At 43.5% G+C, this 15954-nt stretch overlaps 2 protein-coding genes across 3 annotated transcripts in view; one reads left to right on the forward strand and one right to left on the reverse strand.

The window, feature by feature from the left end:
• The window catches only part of spc25 (SPC25 component of NDC80 kinetochore complex), a 30487-nt gene extending 24343 nt beyond the window's left edge, over positions 1-6144 (forward strand). For both annotated transcript variants that reach the window (XM_084314718.1, XM_084314719.1), the window contains 2 exons: positions 1456-1551; positions 5891-6144. In XM_084314718.1, the coding sequence (XP_084170844.1) occupies positions 1456-1551; positions 5891-6015 (221 nt within the window). In that variant the 3' untranslated portion in view covers positions 6016-6144. The remainder of the gene's footprint in view (positions 1-1455; positions 1552-5890) is intronic.
• Positions 6019-15954, reverse strand: part of nostrin (nitric oxide synthase trafficking) — a 57989-nt gene continuing 48053 nt past the window's right edge. Inside the window, exons 14-16 of the mRNA XM_084314362.1 lie at positions 7800-8031; positions 6399-6494; positions 6019-6280 (exon numbers count right to left, since the gene is read on the reverse strand). Of these exons, the coding sequence (XP_084170488.1) occupies positions 6144-6280; positions 6399-6494; positions 7800-8031 (465 nt within the window). The 3' untranslated portion in view covers positions 6019-6143. The remainder of the gene's footprint in view (positions 6281-6398; positions 6495-7799; positions 8032-15954) is intronic.

Raw genomic sequence — 15954 nt, forward strand, 5'->3', positions numbered from 1 at the left:
AAGCATTTTGTATAAAAGTATTCTGTACTTCTGTATGTCCACTATTAAAGAAACTTGAACTTGAAACTTGTATGGGTACCGTCTCAAAATCGTACTCAAGTAAAAGTCAGAGTATCTGGCTAAAAACACACTTGAGTAAAAGTTTCTACTTTTAAATGTACTTAAGTACTAAAAAGTTGACTGTCTATTCTTCTGATAGCAGGTGTTTAATCAAAGATCCCCGCTTTCTAGTCTTGCACAAGGACGGGTATGGACAGGTTAATTTTCCATTGATGTGGATTGGATTGGCTGTTTTTAAATAAAGAGCGGCCGCAGGATTAATAATGTTAGTTCGGCCAGAGAAACAAATATACGAATTCAAATTGTTGGACCTGCGAGATTTGTACTGTGTAGGTCTGCATTTTAAATGTAAGGAGTAAAAAGTGTTTTTTTCTCTGGATTTAGTACAAGTATACAAACCTAATAATATTAAAGTACTTTACACCCCTGATAAAAAGATAGCGACCACCTGGGTAGATGTGATGCGATTCTGGGTTTGTTTGTTTCATCACTGAGTGGACATATATCTGTGTGTCCTCCGAAATAAATTATAAAATATTCCTTTATTGATCCTCTGAAATGTGGGCGTCTTAGCAGCATGGGGGAGGGGAGAGGGAGGTACAGGTATGGGCAGGGTAATGGCAGAAAGACATAAATACAGGCAATACATTGTATCTGAATATAAAAAGGTGTGCAGATGAGGGTCTGTATGCCCCATCGGTTATATTATACGTTACAATAAAGAATTTGTATCTGAATTTATATACTAAGACTAAACGGTATACACATGGAAACACTTAGGTGAACTGTATTACTTATCTTTTTGCATGGGAAGGATGGATATTAAATTATATAGATTCAAGGTAGTATCATCAGAGAGAGCGAGAGTGTGGCGATAAATGAGTCATCTTTTTATATTTGTATCTATGAACAAAATTTGAGTTTTTTTTGGTAACATATTTTCTTGATGATCCAATCACAATTGCTGCTTTCCTCGGACAAAAAGAGGGCAGGGTTTGAGATGGGTCAATTCGGTGTTGGCCCATGTTTTATGGAGAATTTATAGCTATGATTTGGCAATTGAGTGACACTGGAAACCCAGTACAATGTCCAGATAAGTTTTCCCCCTAGAAAAAGTGATTATTTAGGGTGGGTTGCACCAACAAGGATTCACTTTTTAACTCTATTAAATACATTTACATTTAGTCATTTAGCTGACACTTTTACTCCAAGCGACTTACAAGTTCTGTAGTTGCAAAATAAAAAGTTATATCTGCTAAATGACAACATTTTTATAATAAGTTATATATCCGCTAAATGACAATTTAAATAATAAGTTATATATATCTGCTAAATGACTAAATGAAAATAATAAGTTGTATATCTGCTAAATGACGAGGGCTTTTCATTTCACAGGTGAACTTTTGCAGTTCATCTTCCGGAACATCAGCCTCGAGAAACCAGACAGCGTGTACACCTTCAAGCTGAGCATTAAGGACGGGCTGTACGAGGGTGAGTAACACAGGGAAGTGCACTCACACCACCAGGGACACATTTATTAGCCAAGAGTTTCAGAATAAACATGAAGTGATGGGTATGAAGTAGGGATGTTCGATATTGGCATTTTTTTTCTCCGATATACAGATATTGTCCAACTCTTAATTACCGATACCGATATATGCAGCCCCCCCCCCCCCCCCCCCCCAAAACGGTATAATTTTAGGTAATTAACATTACATATATCTCTTGTCATGGAATTAACACAACATTATGCATACTTTTGACAATAAATAAAATAAGAATTTGTACTTGCTTGCCTGGGTAAATAAAGATTAAATAAATGTAAAAAAAAATTATATATTTGAAAACCGATACCGATCATTTCCGATATTACATTTGAATGCCAATATCGGCCGATAATATCGGACATCTCTAGTATGAAGTGATGGAAAGGTTTGCAATTTTTATGTGAAAATAAGATTATTCCAAAACTAACATCAAAATGTACTGGCTGATGATGGAACATCCTCTCTCATTTATTAATAATATCTCCAATTTGTATTAATACCAGAGTACACGCATAGGAAAGTGCACTCTCACCAGGATTGGGATCAATTTATTTAGCCTTTATTTAACCTGGGTTGTCTCATTGAGACCCAGGATCTCTTTCACAAGGGAGACCTGGCCAAGAATAGCGGCGACACAAGAGTTTAAAAAACAAACGCATAGACTGTATTATTGGCTTCCAATTTCTTCCAATTTCCAACAAGATTTTGTAGACTCCCCAACAGAGAATCGAACACGTTCCACACACACCAAGCAGTGAGCAGAATGAGAGTGGGCGGTGAGGGGTTATGTGTTATTTACCTTGGTTAAAACTAGAGATGTATAATCTAGCACAATCCAAAAAAAATAACTACTCTAGTTCAGTTGAAACGGCGAGTAATCGATTACTCACGACCCCATATTTACACTTTTATATATATATATACCAATTAAACAGAAATCTCGCTCTGAAATCCCGTGAGGCGTGAGTTTGTTGTTGGAAGCGGTGGGGTGAACACTTAACCCTTTACTGCCACGCTACAGAAGGTTAACCCTTTACTGCCACGCTACAGAAGGTTAACCCTTTACTGCCACGCTACAGAAGGTTAACCCTTTACTATCACACTACCGACCTTCTGTAGTGTGGCAGTGAAAGGGTTAACCTGCTGTTGTGTGGCAGTGAAAACATTAAGGCATAAACCAAAAATATATGGCTCAGTTATGTAGTACTAATGCAAACAAAGAAGTGGCTCCAACATAGACATTATGGAAAAAAGTAACATTACAAAATGATCAGATAAAACATTTGCACCCAGAGAACCTGGTTACATTATAGGCTTCACTATCAGCCTTTGAGTTTTAGCGCGCGTGTCACTCCGTGCAATCTTGCTATTGCTGTTGCCGTGCGCTTTAAGATGTGTTCTAAATGTATTTCCCTATAAACAATCACTCGGTACGGTACTTGAGTGATTTAATGCCAGTGCTGGATCTGGGAGAACCTTGTGCCTCATCCCTATAGTAGTAGGAAGGTGGACTCCACCAGTTTCCCTAGTGAGAGAGGCTGCTTCACAGTTAAAGCGAAGGTTCTTTCATTACAGAAATACACTAGTGTGTCAAGTGATGGGAAAAGTCCTGGTAAGGTTTTGAAGGAAAATCTGTTTCCCGACTTCACCTGAATTGAAAGTGAATTGATCCCATACAAATATTGACTTACGTCACTTTTGAGAAATTGTGTTTTTGCCTAAGTCATCTCTTCACGCTGATCTCTCCAGAGGCCACCTCGGGTAAAATCGCCTACATCCTTAATTGTAGAGATCATGCGGTTCCTACCAAGTTGTGAAATGATTAATAAATATCATATATTCTATATTTGGTATCAGTTTTTCTCATAAATATGACTCCAAGCCATTATTTTAAGGCGATGACGATATGCATTGTCGCTCCTAGGCGTTCACACTGGCTGTAAAATTACAACTTATTCGATCACACAGTATAGTAGTCTACTGGAAGTGTGAATGTGTCCGATTCCAGTCTTAATCTGCAGGGTTCGTACGGGTGCTGGAAATCCTTGAAAATGCTTGTATTTCAATGTGCTGTTTTCAAGGTTTTAAATGTGCTTGAATTGTGTATAAAGTGCTGGAAAGTTATTGAAATTGTAATTGCACTTTATACTTTAATAATAAATCGCTATCTGACTGAATAGTTTGGTTTTTAGACAAAGAAATAAAATAAGTCGGAGCGACTCGCGAGCCTATTTTGCGTTCGCCTTTCATGCAAAATGAAATGTGGCTCGGCCCCACCCCGTAGTGTTTTTACCTGTGCCATCTGAGAACAGCGCGCGTGTGTGTGTGGCCAAAGGAGGGTGGCTGCCGTTTTAATGAGCTCTGGCTCGGAGATATCAAATATAATTCAGAGGAGAACATCCTCGAGTAGCCGTGTGCAAAATATGCAGAAAGGACTTGAAGATTTTTACCATGGGGATTGGGGGAGTCTGCACGTTCGAGCCACGTTGAAAGGTGAGCCATTGAGCCATGGGTGTTATTAACGTGTCTCGGCCTGGCTCGCCAGGTAACTAAGTTCGAGACTACAAGTGCTCCACACCTGTCTCCGTAAATGTTTGTTATAAAAATACCACTTCAATAATCGAAATAGTCAAGTAACAGGCAAAATACACTAATGGAATTACAAACTCGTGTTTACCGGACTCTGTTTTTCACCGCAGTGTTGTAGCATGTAACGTTAGGCAAATCAACGTTAGCTAATTTCCTTTCATGTATTTCAAAACACGAAAACTTGTTGTGTATTGAAATGGTATTTTATTTTTATAACAGAACATTTACAGAGACTGGTGTGGAACTGGTGTGGAGCTGTTGTAGTCTGGAACGCAGTAACGTACTGTCTACCTGTATGTCGTGTATGTCATAAATGTTATGATGAATTGAAAATGGCGGACCCTGATGTAAACAAGACGAAAGTATTTCTCTGGTCTGCATCCCCTTAACAATTGTGTGTATTGAGCCATAGTGTATTGTACCCATTCTGCAATCTGTTAATAACGTTTTCAATCAAACGTGACGAGCCAGGCCAATTTTAGCATGTTTATTTATGGAATATGCAATCTAACAGCTAACGTGACCTTTACAGTTAATTACATGGATAATAATGTTAAGGTAGTTGGTTCATTCCAGGCCATCATTAGGCTCAGTCTAAAATTCATAGGCAGTAGCCTATAAATGAAAATGAAATATACATTTATAATATCATAATGATCCATTTAGATTAGATGTCAACATTAAACAATAAATACTCTTAAAGTTAAGTGCAACCAGTGAGATTAAATTAATAAAACACTTTGTTTTATTTATAACATGCTGCTCCTTTTTATTTAGGGAAGAAGCATCAAATTCTGATGAAAGCACGTCTAAATCCAGGTCCTGCATTAGTGGATTATTTCCAGCAGACAAGCAATGCATCAAGCAGCACAGCTACATCCACATCAACAACCAGCAGTGTAGTGAGAGCCAGAGCAGCCAGTGGAGGAGCTTGCAGTGGAGTTGCCCCTCTACCATCCCCAGGCTCATCCAAGAACCAGTCAACCAGCAACACCACAGGCACCATTAAATCATTTGTTACCTCTAATCCAACACTTCAAGCTGAAATATGCTGGGCAACAAAAGCTGTAACCAGCCACTATTCCTACCATTCATGTAATGACATGGGGGCCATGTTTCAAACAATGTTTCCTGACAGTGAGATAGCAAAGCAATTTACTTGTGGGGAGAATAAAGTGGCATACCTCACCACATTTGGGATAGCTCCTCATTTCTCTTCCCTGAAAACTTTATTAACAGATTGCAGAATGGGTACAATACAGTACGGCTCAATACACACAATTATTAAGGGGATGCAGACCAGAGCAATACTTTCGTCTTGTTTACATCAGGGTCCCCCATGTTCAATTCATCATGACATTTATGACATACACGACATACTGTATAACACATCGGCTCAGCCAGGTTATATATGATGCCAAGTCTACATAATTTTGGTTGTTTAGCACAATAACATCTGATTTAATGTGATGGAAGAAGTGAAATAATCATTTTGAGTAAATATTTAATTTACCACAGCCGCATAAGATGCTGGAAAATCTTGAAAATGCACCTTGAAAATGCTTGAAAAGTGCTTGCATTTTGCCTTGGAAAAGGTGTACAAACCCTGAATCTGTCTCTTTTTAACGCTTGTGACCTTTATTGCAAATTACTTCCATAAATACTGATCTAAATCTTTTATCTATTCCCTACAGTCTTGTCAACTGAGCCAGAGCTCGCCTGCATGCCTGCCCTGGAGAAGAGACTTCAGGAGACTAACAAGTTCTACCCTTTTCTTGCAATTGTTCGCATGGAGTTTTTCTCTCAGGCCCGTTCCTAGTATAATTTCAGCATTCATTTTTCCTTTGCCCCCCCCCCCTCTCTAGGATATTTCAGACATGTTTATATATATTATGCACACTTTGTTTTTGTTTTAAGTGCCCCCTTTAAGAGTACAGTCTTAATAGTTCACGCATCAGATGACTTGACGACGCTCAACACGGGCAGCTCCTCCACGTAGGTCGATGGGAAATGTCCGATCTGCCCGTTAAGGATTCCGAACCACCAACCACTGTCCTCCTTCAGATAGATATGGAGAAGATCCCCTGGGGGGGGGGGGGGGGGGGGGGGGGGGGGAACAAAAAACAATCCAACCGGAGTCATTTATTGTATTATTATTATTGCAAGTTACGTGTAATTATTTTCTGTATAATATGTTGTTACCTTCTTTCATATTTAACTCGTCGTCTTGGTCCGAGGTGAAGTCGTAGAGAGCCCTGCATCTTCCTCTACTGCGCCACTCTGCACCTGGTTCATATGGAAATTTTTAACTGGTGCGGTGATAAATATAATAATAAATACTTGAAATTATTTATCCCGGATATTCTGTTTTTTTTTTTTTACTTCGACCAGTCAGCTGGTTCTTTTAGCGTTTATCGTTTTTTTCTGGTCAAGCATGACCGACAGAAACAGGTTGGTTGAATGGGGTATAGATCGGGGGAAAGACACTCTGAGAAAATACGGCGAGTCCGGGAGTCGAACTCGCTACCCCAGATCCGTGACGCGCACGGTTGTCCCCGACGCCGAAATAGCGTCCGAGGTACGCGGTGAGCTACTGGAGCTCCCCACCGGATATTCTGTTTATTGTTGTTTGTTGTTTAAAAAGGATCCCCATTAGCTGCCACCTAAGTGGCGAGCTAGTCTTCTTGGGGTCCACACAGAAAGACAACACAAAACATAACGATACATGAGATACATATGACAATCACAATTCACTTAATTAACAATGATAATCTAAAAACAATAAAACATTGTAGACATCTTTATAAACATCAGAATATTTTCAGAGGTTATTGCATTCATGGGTAGACATGAATATTTTCAGAAAAGGTTGTTACATTCATGAGTAAATATTACATTGCTACAGTAGGTATTTTCACTCTCAAACGTAACAGTATTTGCTTACATTTAAGTAGTGCATTCTTAGGTGGTACTTGAAAGACACTTTGCTATTCAATTTACTTATGTTCAGTGGGCAGTTATTATTATTATTATTTTTTTATCCACTTTTTCTCCCATCCCAATTTCGTATCGTCCAATTCTACCCTCCCCTGTCTCGAACGCTGTTTCTTGCCTCCCACAAGCCGGCTGCAATGTGGATGAAGCCATACATAGCACGAGTCCCCTCCGATACTCGAGGTAACAGCAGTCGCATCTTTTCACCTGCACGGCGCGATCTTTCAGCGTCAGGGGTCTGCGCTTTGGAGGGGTGCCGCCCCCATCGCTTCTTGATTCTACTGCTCACCAACCGACCTGTAGGAGTCGCTGTCCACAACGTCCGATCCCCACCCCTCAGTTTTCCCTCCCCCTAATACTGCCAATTGTATTAGTACGGACGACCAGCCAAACTGAAAACAATGTGGAGAGCTGGGCTCGAACCCAGCGTCTCCAGCATTGGTGGTGAGTGCCTTGCCCACTGCACCACCTAGCCGCCCCCAGTGGGCAGTTATTCCAATGATTGATGGCACGATAAACAGTCCTCTTTAAAGCATTTGATTTTGGACATGGTAACATAATCTGTCCCATCGGCTGACCTAGTAAAATAAGAATGAACCCGACTGTCACCTTGTCGTTTGTCGCCGTGGGTTCCGTTAATGGCGGCGGCGCACTCTGCTGCCGTCGCCGGGTTCGATGTGGTGGACGGGGCGGGGCCCGGCGTGGGCTCCTCCTCGGCTGTCACCGGCCGTGCGGGGGGGCCCTTGTAGACTATGGAGGCCCTCAGCGACTGGCGGGATCTGAACGGGGTCTTCCTGATCTTAACCGGACGGGCCAGCTGAACGACGCTGTGCTCACAGTCCTTGGGGGCGGAGGAGAGGAGAGGAGTCATGGTCATGTTTGGGGGAAAACAACACTTCTTACTGTCTTTAGCTACTATGCTTATACTACTATTTATCATGCTAATGTCTATGCTACTATACTTATACTACTGCATATCATGCTAATGTCTACTACTACCTATCATGCTATTATGTCTATACTACCTATCATGCTAATATGTCCATACTTATACCTATTATGCTAATATGTCTATGCTACTATACGTATACTACCTATGAATGAAAAAGTTTATTTGATGTATTCTCCATATTCCTCCAAACAAATCACAGTATCTAGCTCCGTCAAACAGAAAAAATTATAAACAAAAAGTCAAGAGCATGTATTTAGTTAGTTGACATGTTCAAAAAAGGAGTAGAGGGAAGCTAAGCTTATTGATCCCTCCTACCCCCTTACATTTACATTTGTTCTTCCGTTAATTTTACTATATAACATAATTTAGTATAATACATTATTATAGAATATACTTTTACTTATAGTACAAAAAGAAAACTTGATTCGCTTGACGCCAGCAAATACAATACAACACTAACCGTTACATAACTTTGTTTATCCGCATTACTCATTTCTGTATTTCTAATGTGTATTTTTTAAGCTGCTTTTTAAATTGTGCCATATTATTACTCAGTTTGATGTATTCAGGTAAATTATTCCACAACTTCACTCCACAAACCGATATGCACATGCTTTTCAGCGTGGTGTGTACCATTGGTTGTTTAAGATTCCCTCTCCCTCTTAAGTTATATTCTCCTTCCCTGTCTCTGAACCATCTTTGAATGTTGCCTGCATGGGATTTGTTTATATCTGGCTTTGTATACAATGAGGGAAGTTTTGAAATCAACTAGGTCCATACATTTCAATGGTTGTAGCTTTATAAATAAGTTATTGGTGTGTTCATAATATCCTACATTGTTGACTATTCTTATTGCTTTTTTTTGCATGTTGCATATTGGCTGTAGAGTGCTTTTGTAGGTATTACCCCACACACACAGTAGTTCATATATGGAAGGAAGAGCGTACAGTACAGTGTATACAGTGTTCTTTGGTTTAGAATCTTGTTTTATTTTTTTACTCTTGGGGAGGGGTTGTCGTTCATATTAGCTATATTCTTTTTGAGGGGGACAAATTGACCTCTTAACCCTTTCACTGCCGCACTGCGACAATACACAGAAGGTTAACCCTTCCACTGCCACACAACAGCAGGTTAATCCTTTCACTGCCACACTACAGAAGGTTTACTATCACACTACCGACGGTAGTGTCATAGTAAAGGGTTAACCTTCTGTAGTGTGGCAGTGAAAGGGTTAATATTGAGGAGGACATGTCCCCTGCAACCCCCCCCCCCCCCCCAATGCCATAGATCTACACCTATGCGATTCACAATATGAAAATATAGCATGGCTGTCTGATGCAGTAGATAAACCTACCAGTCACATCCAGAATTAACCAGCACTTGCCCGGTGACCGGTTAATTTCCACCCCTTTTTTTGACGTACAGGTGCATCTCAATAAATTTGAATATTGAGGAAATATATTGGTTGCTTCCATGCCACACCGCATTGATTCATACAAAAGGAACCCGACCAGGTATTACATTTACATTTAATCATTTAGCTGAACGCTTTTATCCAAAGTGACTTACAAGTTCTGTACGACAAGTCATCAGGAAGGGTACAACTCTTACAGCTGAGTAACAATGATCCAACGGTGCTGAAACTTGGGTGCTGCAGTATTGAGTGCATAGACTTTGTCTTGTTTACATCAGGGTCCCCCATTTTCAATTAATCGTAAGTTAACATATATGACATACATGACATACAGATAGACAGTACTGCTACATCTATACATTTATGACATACCAGATTTACAAATACAGTACTGTTTGTGTTACAAAAAGAGTCTAAAAAAGAGAGTATATACATTTGACGAAGAAACTACATTGGAGGAGGTTGGGTGGGGGGGGGTTGGGTAGGCGGGGTGGGGGGTAACGGTACATTGGAGGTGGTTGGGTGGGGGGGTTGGGTAGGCGGGGTGGGGGGTAACTGTACATTGGATTATCGACGAAACCTTACTTGGTCCCAAGAAAAGGGTCTTGTGTATTATTGGGTTAGGACATTTACTGTACATTGGAGGGGGTTGGGTTAGGACATTTACAGGGGCCAGTTTCGAATTGCAGTCTCCCGTAGGTGCTCTCTTTTGGTTTTGAAAGTGGGTAGTGATTCACATTCCTTTACAGCTGTGGGTAGGGCGTTTAGTCCCTTGTTTGAGCCGAATCTGGGTTTAACATGGTTTGTGGAGCTCCCTCTGGTGTCTACTAGTGGATCTACTATTGGATCTACTTTCTCTGTGGATGGTTTTGTGAATAAATCTCCATTATGCTTCAATTACTGTGTGTTTATTGTATAGCAAATAGCAATAAGGTTGGGTGAATTGGGTCATTGTATAAACGCATTACATCACTTGAAGTCGTGTGTTATACAAATTAGATCAAGCCTATGGGGGTCTAACGACCCTCGGCCGCGCCTTGGGCCTAACAACCACCCATAGGCGTGATCTAATTTGTATAACACACTCCGTCGCGTGATGCAATGCTTAAATACGACATATTAGTATAGTAGGAGGAGTGCATGGTATAGGACAGTAAGAAGGTTAGTGTTTTAATATTTTTTTATAAAAGAATTCATTTCAGATATTGATTGAAGTGTGTTTTTAGTCGAGTAGTATTGAGTGGATATACTGACAAGTGCCAACATTTCTTATTAGTTCTATATAATAACATTGTATCAGATACAGAATTTGGGGTTTTCATTAGCTGTAAGCCATAATCATCAAAGATTAAAGGCTTGAAATGTTTCACTCGTGTGTGTAATGAATCTATATAATATAAGATTTTCACTTTTTTAATTTAATTACTGAAATAAATGAACTTTTCCCTCTATATTCTAATCATAATGTATTGAGATGCACCTGTATGTTCTACGATGCCATGGATTTGGAACGGGTATTTCCACAGTAGAGTATAGTGCAACAACTTGCCACAAACTGTACACAGACGTCCAATAGAATAGATACATTAAAGTTGTATACAGTACATGTAGACCTGGTGGGTGGCCAGGTGGCATAGGGTGAGGACGTGTTTCACCTAAGCTTAGATGGGGGGGGGGGGGGGGGGGGGGGGGGGGGTAGGTGATAGATTAGTGAGAGGGGGTCTTGGTGTATTTTGTATTTAGTTTTTTGTCGGGTTTTGGGTCTGTGTTTGTTATTTGTGTTGGCTTGTCATTATTGTAGTTATTGTTCTCGTCAGTGTTGTGTTTGTTGTTTAAAAAAAAAATCGGAAAAAATTATTTGATATGAATGCAAACGATTTGGTCAAGGAACATTGCTTTAAAAATTGCCACAAAATCAAAGCTGTCTCACGATAGACAAAAATGTGTAATGTTGAGAAACAAAACAACAAGGGAACTGAGAAAAGCAAAAGCAGATTTCTTCATCTCAATTATTGAAAATGCCCACGGTAACTCAAAGGTTATATGGAGTCAGATCAAGAAATTAACTGGTCAAAACAAAGCTGCAATTAAGCCAATTGAACTGAAGGTCAATGACAAAACGTTACAGTATCCGTCAGACGTAGCACCGGCCCTCAATCAGTATTTTGTAGAGTCTGTGGCCGCAATAGCCCAAAGCTTCGCAGTTCAGGACAGTAGTCCTAATCTGCCATCTACTGTCAATATTTATGAACCAGCAGTCATACCAAAATCAGTCACTGAGATAGAGGTTGCAAATATAATTACATCCCTCAAATCCTCAAGAGCTAAGGATATATATGGCATGGACACACTCATGCTGAAAGAGATAAACTCCTCTATAGTGAAGTCACTGACCCATATAATCAATATGGGTTTCAATCAAGGGAGTTTTCCTAACCCATGGAAGCCTGCAGTTGTGGTCCCTTTATTTAAAAGTGGTGACCCTCTCATGACATCCAATTACAGACCCATCAGTATTCTACCCATAGTGTCCAAGGTGTTTGAAAAACTGATTGCCAAACAGGTCACTGATCATCTCAATAACAGCTCCTTCCCACTGCACCCAATGCAATTTGGATTCAGGGCTAACCATTCAACAGAAACAGCAACATGCTTCTTTTTAGAGAGAGTCAAGGCTTCAATGGACAGGGGTGGGGTTGTGGGGGCTGTGTTCCTTGATCTAAGGAAAGCTTTTGACACTGTTAACGTTAGGTTATGACTATAACCAAGTTCTGTTAACACTAGTGGACGCTCAGCGTCTCATTGCATATATCTCGCTTCAGCATATATACACTGAATAAATTTCAAAATGTACCTTTAAATGCCAGCATTCATCTGGCCACACCCCCATCCGCTTACCTATATAAGCAGGGGTGGTGCCACACACTCATCTCCTTCCCAACAAATTTCACCACAATGAAAAATCAAGGGCCGCAGCGGCGTCTAGACGCTGAGCGTCCACTAGTGTTAACAGAACTTGGTTATAGTCATAACCTAACGTTCTGTATCACACTAGCTCCCGCTCAGCGTCTCATTGCATAATAGGAGCTGAGCGGGAGCTAGAAGCTCGACAAATACACCCAGCTGAAGGCCCCCCACAACCATCAGAACAGGGAGGGCCAGGGCGGTTAGGTGGTCGAGCGGAGATTGCGTTCGTCACCAGCCCCGGAGCTGTGAGCTTGGTTCGCCTGTTCGAATCCAGCTCACAGCTCCGGGGTTGTCACCAGCTTGGCTGGCCGTCTGCACTGATACAATTGGCTGTATCAGAGGGTGGGAGAAGCTGGCGGGGTGGGTCCGGGTCGTTGTAAACAGCGACTCCTACAGTTCGGTCGGGGCGCCTGCTAAGCGCGGATTGGACGTGAGGGGGATAGTGTGGTCCTCCCACACGCTACGCCCTCTCAATGAGAATCCGCGCTGCCAGGTGAAAAGAAGCGGTGATTGGCTGGACGTGTGTCGGAGGAAGCACGTGGTAGCCTCCACTCTCCCAAAATGATCTGACTGTGGGGGGTAAAGCGCAGCGACCAGGAAGGGACTGGGAATTGGCATACGACTAACATTGGGATGGGAGAAAATCGGAGGAAAATGGAGGGGGAAAAAGACAAAAAAAAAAAAAAAAAGAACAGGGAGGGCCGAGCCCCCCCAACCCCCCCTAATGGAGGGCACCCCCCCTATTAGAGGTTTCCCGGGAGGGCGACGGACCCGACCGTGCGAAGAGGCACTCAAGCAACTCAACGCACAGGGTGAGCAGACCGTGGCCTGACCCCACGACTACACACACGCACAACCCGCATGCCACCCGGGAACGAATGGAGAGAACAACCTCGTTACTGCCCCCTAGAATCACGGGGTCAAGGGTAAACCCAACCCCGTGGCAAGGCCGTAGCAGCGGAGCGCGAAGGAAGACCCAGACACACCAAAGGGACTGGACCCCCTGGAACGGGGGCCCGGAGAAGTCCATGATGCCAGCATCAAGACCCCACCAGGTGGGCACTTGGTGACCCCGCCCCCCACATCGCCAGCGTATTCGGACAAAGGCCCCTCAGCCGAGCGGGCCCTGTCCCCCCAATAGTACACCGCCTGGCACACTGACCCTGCAGAACAGGCAGTCAGCATGACCGTAAGCACACAAAAAAGGTTAACCAACGGAAGCAGGCAGCGCACCGGGGAAAAACCAGGCAACAGGCTGTTAACCCTAGCCTGGAGACTGCGGACGAGACAGGCGCCAGAGGGGACAGCTGAACACAGCCGCCCCGGCGGAAGGGGCGTAAGCTGGCGTTGTTGCATGACCAAGCCTCCATTTAAAAAAAACCCACCCAGAGGGGTTGAGGCAGAGAAGGCTGACACGATTGGCAGACGTCATGAACGTGCAGGGGCACCCTCAACCGGTGAACACGGGAGTTGACACTGCTCCAACACACCAGGGAATCAACCACCTTGGTGTTACTCAATGCGGTGGTTGTTCCTATAACCCCTCAAGAAAAAACTCCAAAACACACCGGCTATACCGCAGTACAAGTGTTTCAGTTTTCAAAAAAGGGTTAACCCAGGCCTACGGGTCGACGAAACATGACTTCGGACCTGGCCCGGCGATACGGGAAGCACAGGGTCACCAGAGGAGGTCAAAGACCACCCCAACAGGCCCCTCTTCGCCATGCCTGAGAGAGGAGCGAAAAATTATGGAGAACCAGCCCCAAGCACACCGTACTTGGTATTCCCAGGCGGTCTCCCAACCAAGTACTAACCAGGACCAACCTGTGTAGCGGCCGAGATCCGACGAGATCGAGCGTGTACAGGTTGGCATGGCCGTAAGCCATTACGACAGTGCTGAGTAAAAAATTTACCCAACCAGGGTCTCCATAGCGCTTAACCCTGTGACACCCGGACCGACCTGGCATTTTTCCCCCTGAAAAAAGCCCAAGTCCCTCAGGGTACCAGAACAGCAGATCTGCATCCCCGGCGGACAACGGGTTCAACTGATCCGGACCAGCGTGACCAGAACCAGTCCCGTGCCCTAACCACGCCGACATGCCTACTCCAGGAGAAGGGGCAGATATGCGTGTTGATCTTAAACCTGGATGGCAACCAAATTACTCAAACTCAACAGCAAAAAGACAGAGCTCATGGTTGTGGCCCCCAAGGCACTGCTCGGGAAGGTTGGAGATCTCCTCCTCCACGTTGACGGCTCTTCCATCTCCCCGTCTCTAGAAGTCCGTAACCTGGGCGTCACCCTTGACTCCACACTTTCATTTCACTCCCACATCAAATCTGTCACCAAGTCTGCCTTCTACCACCTCAGGAACATCTCCCGTCTCCGACCCTCACTCTCAGACTCTGTGGCGGAGACCCTGATCCACTCATTTGTCACCTCCCGGTTGGACTATTGTAATGGAGTCCTGTTCGGGGTACCCAGCAAAGCCCTGGACAGGCTCCAGTATGTCCAGAACTCAGCTGCCAGGGTTCTCACTCACACCAAGCCCTGGCAGCACATCACCCCCACCCTCATCCATCTCCACTGGCTTCCAGTCAGGTTCCGCATCACCTTCAAACTCCTGCTCCTCACCTACAAATCCCTCCATGCCCTCGCCCCCCGGTACCTGTCTGATCTCCTCCACCAGTACACTCCATCCCGGAACCTACGATCCTCTGATCTAGGTCTCCTCTCCATCCCTCGCACCAGGTTACGGACTTTTGGGGACAGAGCCTTCAGCGTGGCGTCCCCTACCCTCTGGAACTCTCTCCCCCCCGAAATCCGCAACGCCCCAACCCTGGACACCTTCAAATCCGCTCTAAAAACACACCTCTTCACCAAGGCTTTCCCCATCAGTTAGTTTTAGATTAAATTAGGTCCATTATCTCCTACTTTCCCTCATCCCCTCTTCCCCCTCCCCCCCTACTTTCCTTGCCCTATTTTTTGTCCTGATTGTAAAGCGACCTTGGGTTCTATGAAAGGCGCTATATAAATTTGATTTATTATTATTATTATTAAACATGAAAAGAAGGCGCCACCCAGACGTTCGGCGAACCGCGCCCGGTGGCCAACCCCCAGGGCGTGAGACCCCTCTACATATGTTCAGATCCATTCCGTCATCATCCCCCAGATATGAACGAGAATCCGTCGATAACCAAACCAGGTCTCGGATTTGGTCGTCGGAAGAGGAAAAAACCTCCATCCCAGTTGCTTTATAAAAAACGCCGTTTTAACCTCAAGCAACCAAGGCGTGCCAGTCAGTCGCCTGTTTACAGAACACCCCGAGCTAGCACTATACGTGCGTCGGGACACACCCACATCAATGAACAGGCTATTTAGACCTGTCATTGAATCCCCAAGGCGCCCAGGGGAACGACAAGAGGGGTGTGAC

The sequence above is a fragment of the Notolepis coatsorum genome (assembly GCF_963971535.1).
Source record: "Notolepis coatsorum genome assembly, chromosome: 5".
Classification (NCBI taxonomy): Eukaryota; Metazoa; Chordata; class Actinopteri; order Aulopiformes; family Paralepididae; genus Notolepis; species Notolepis coatsorum.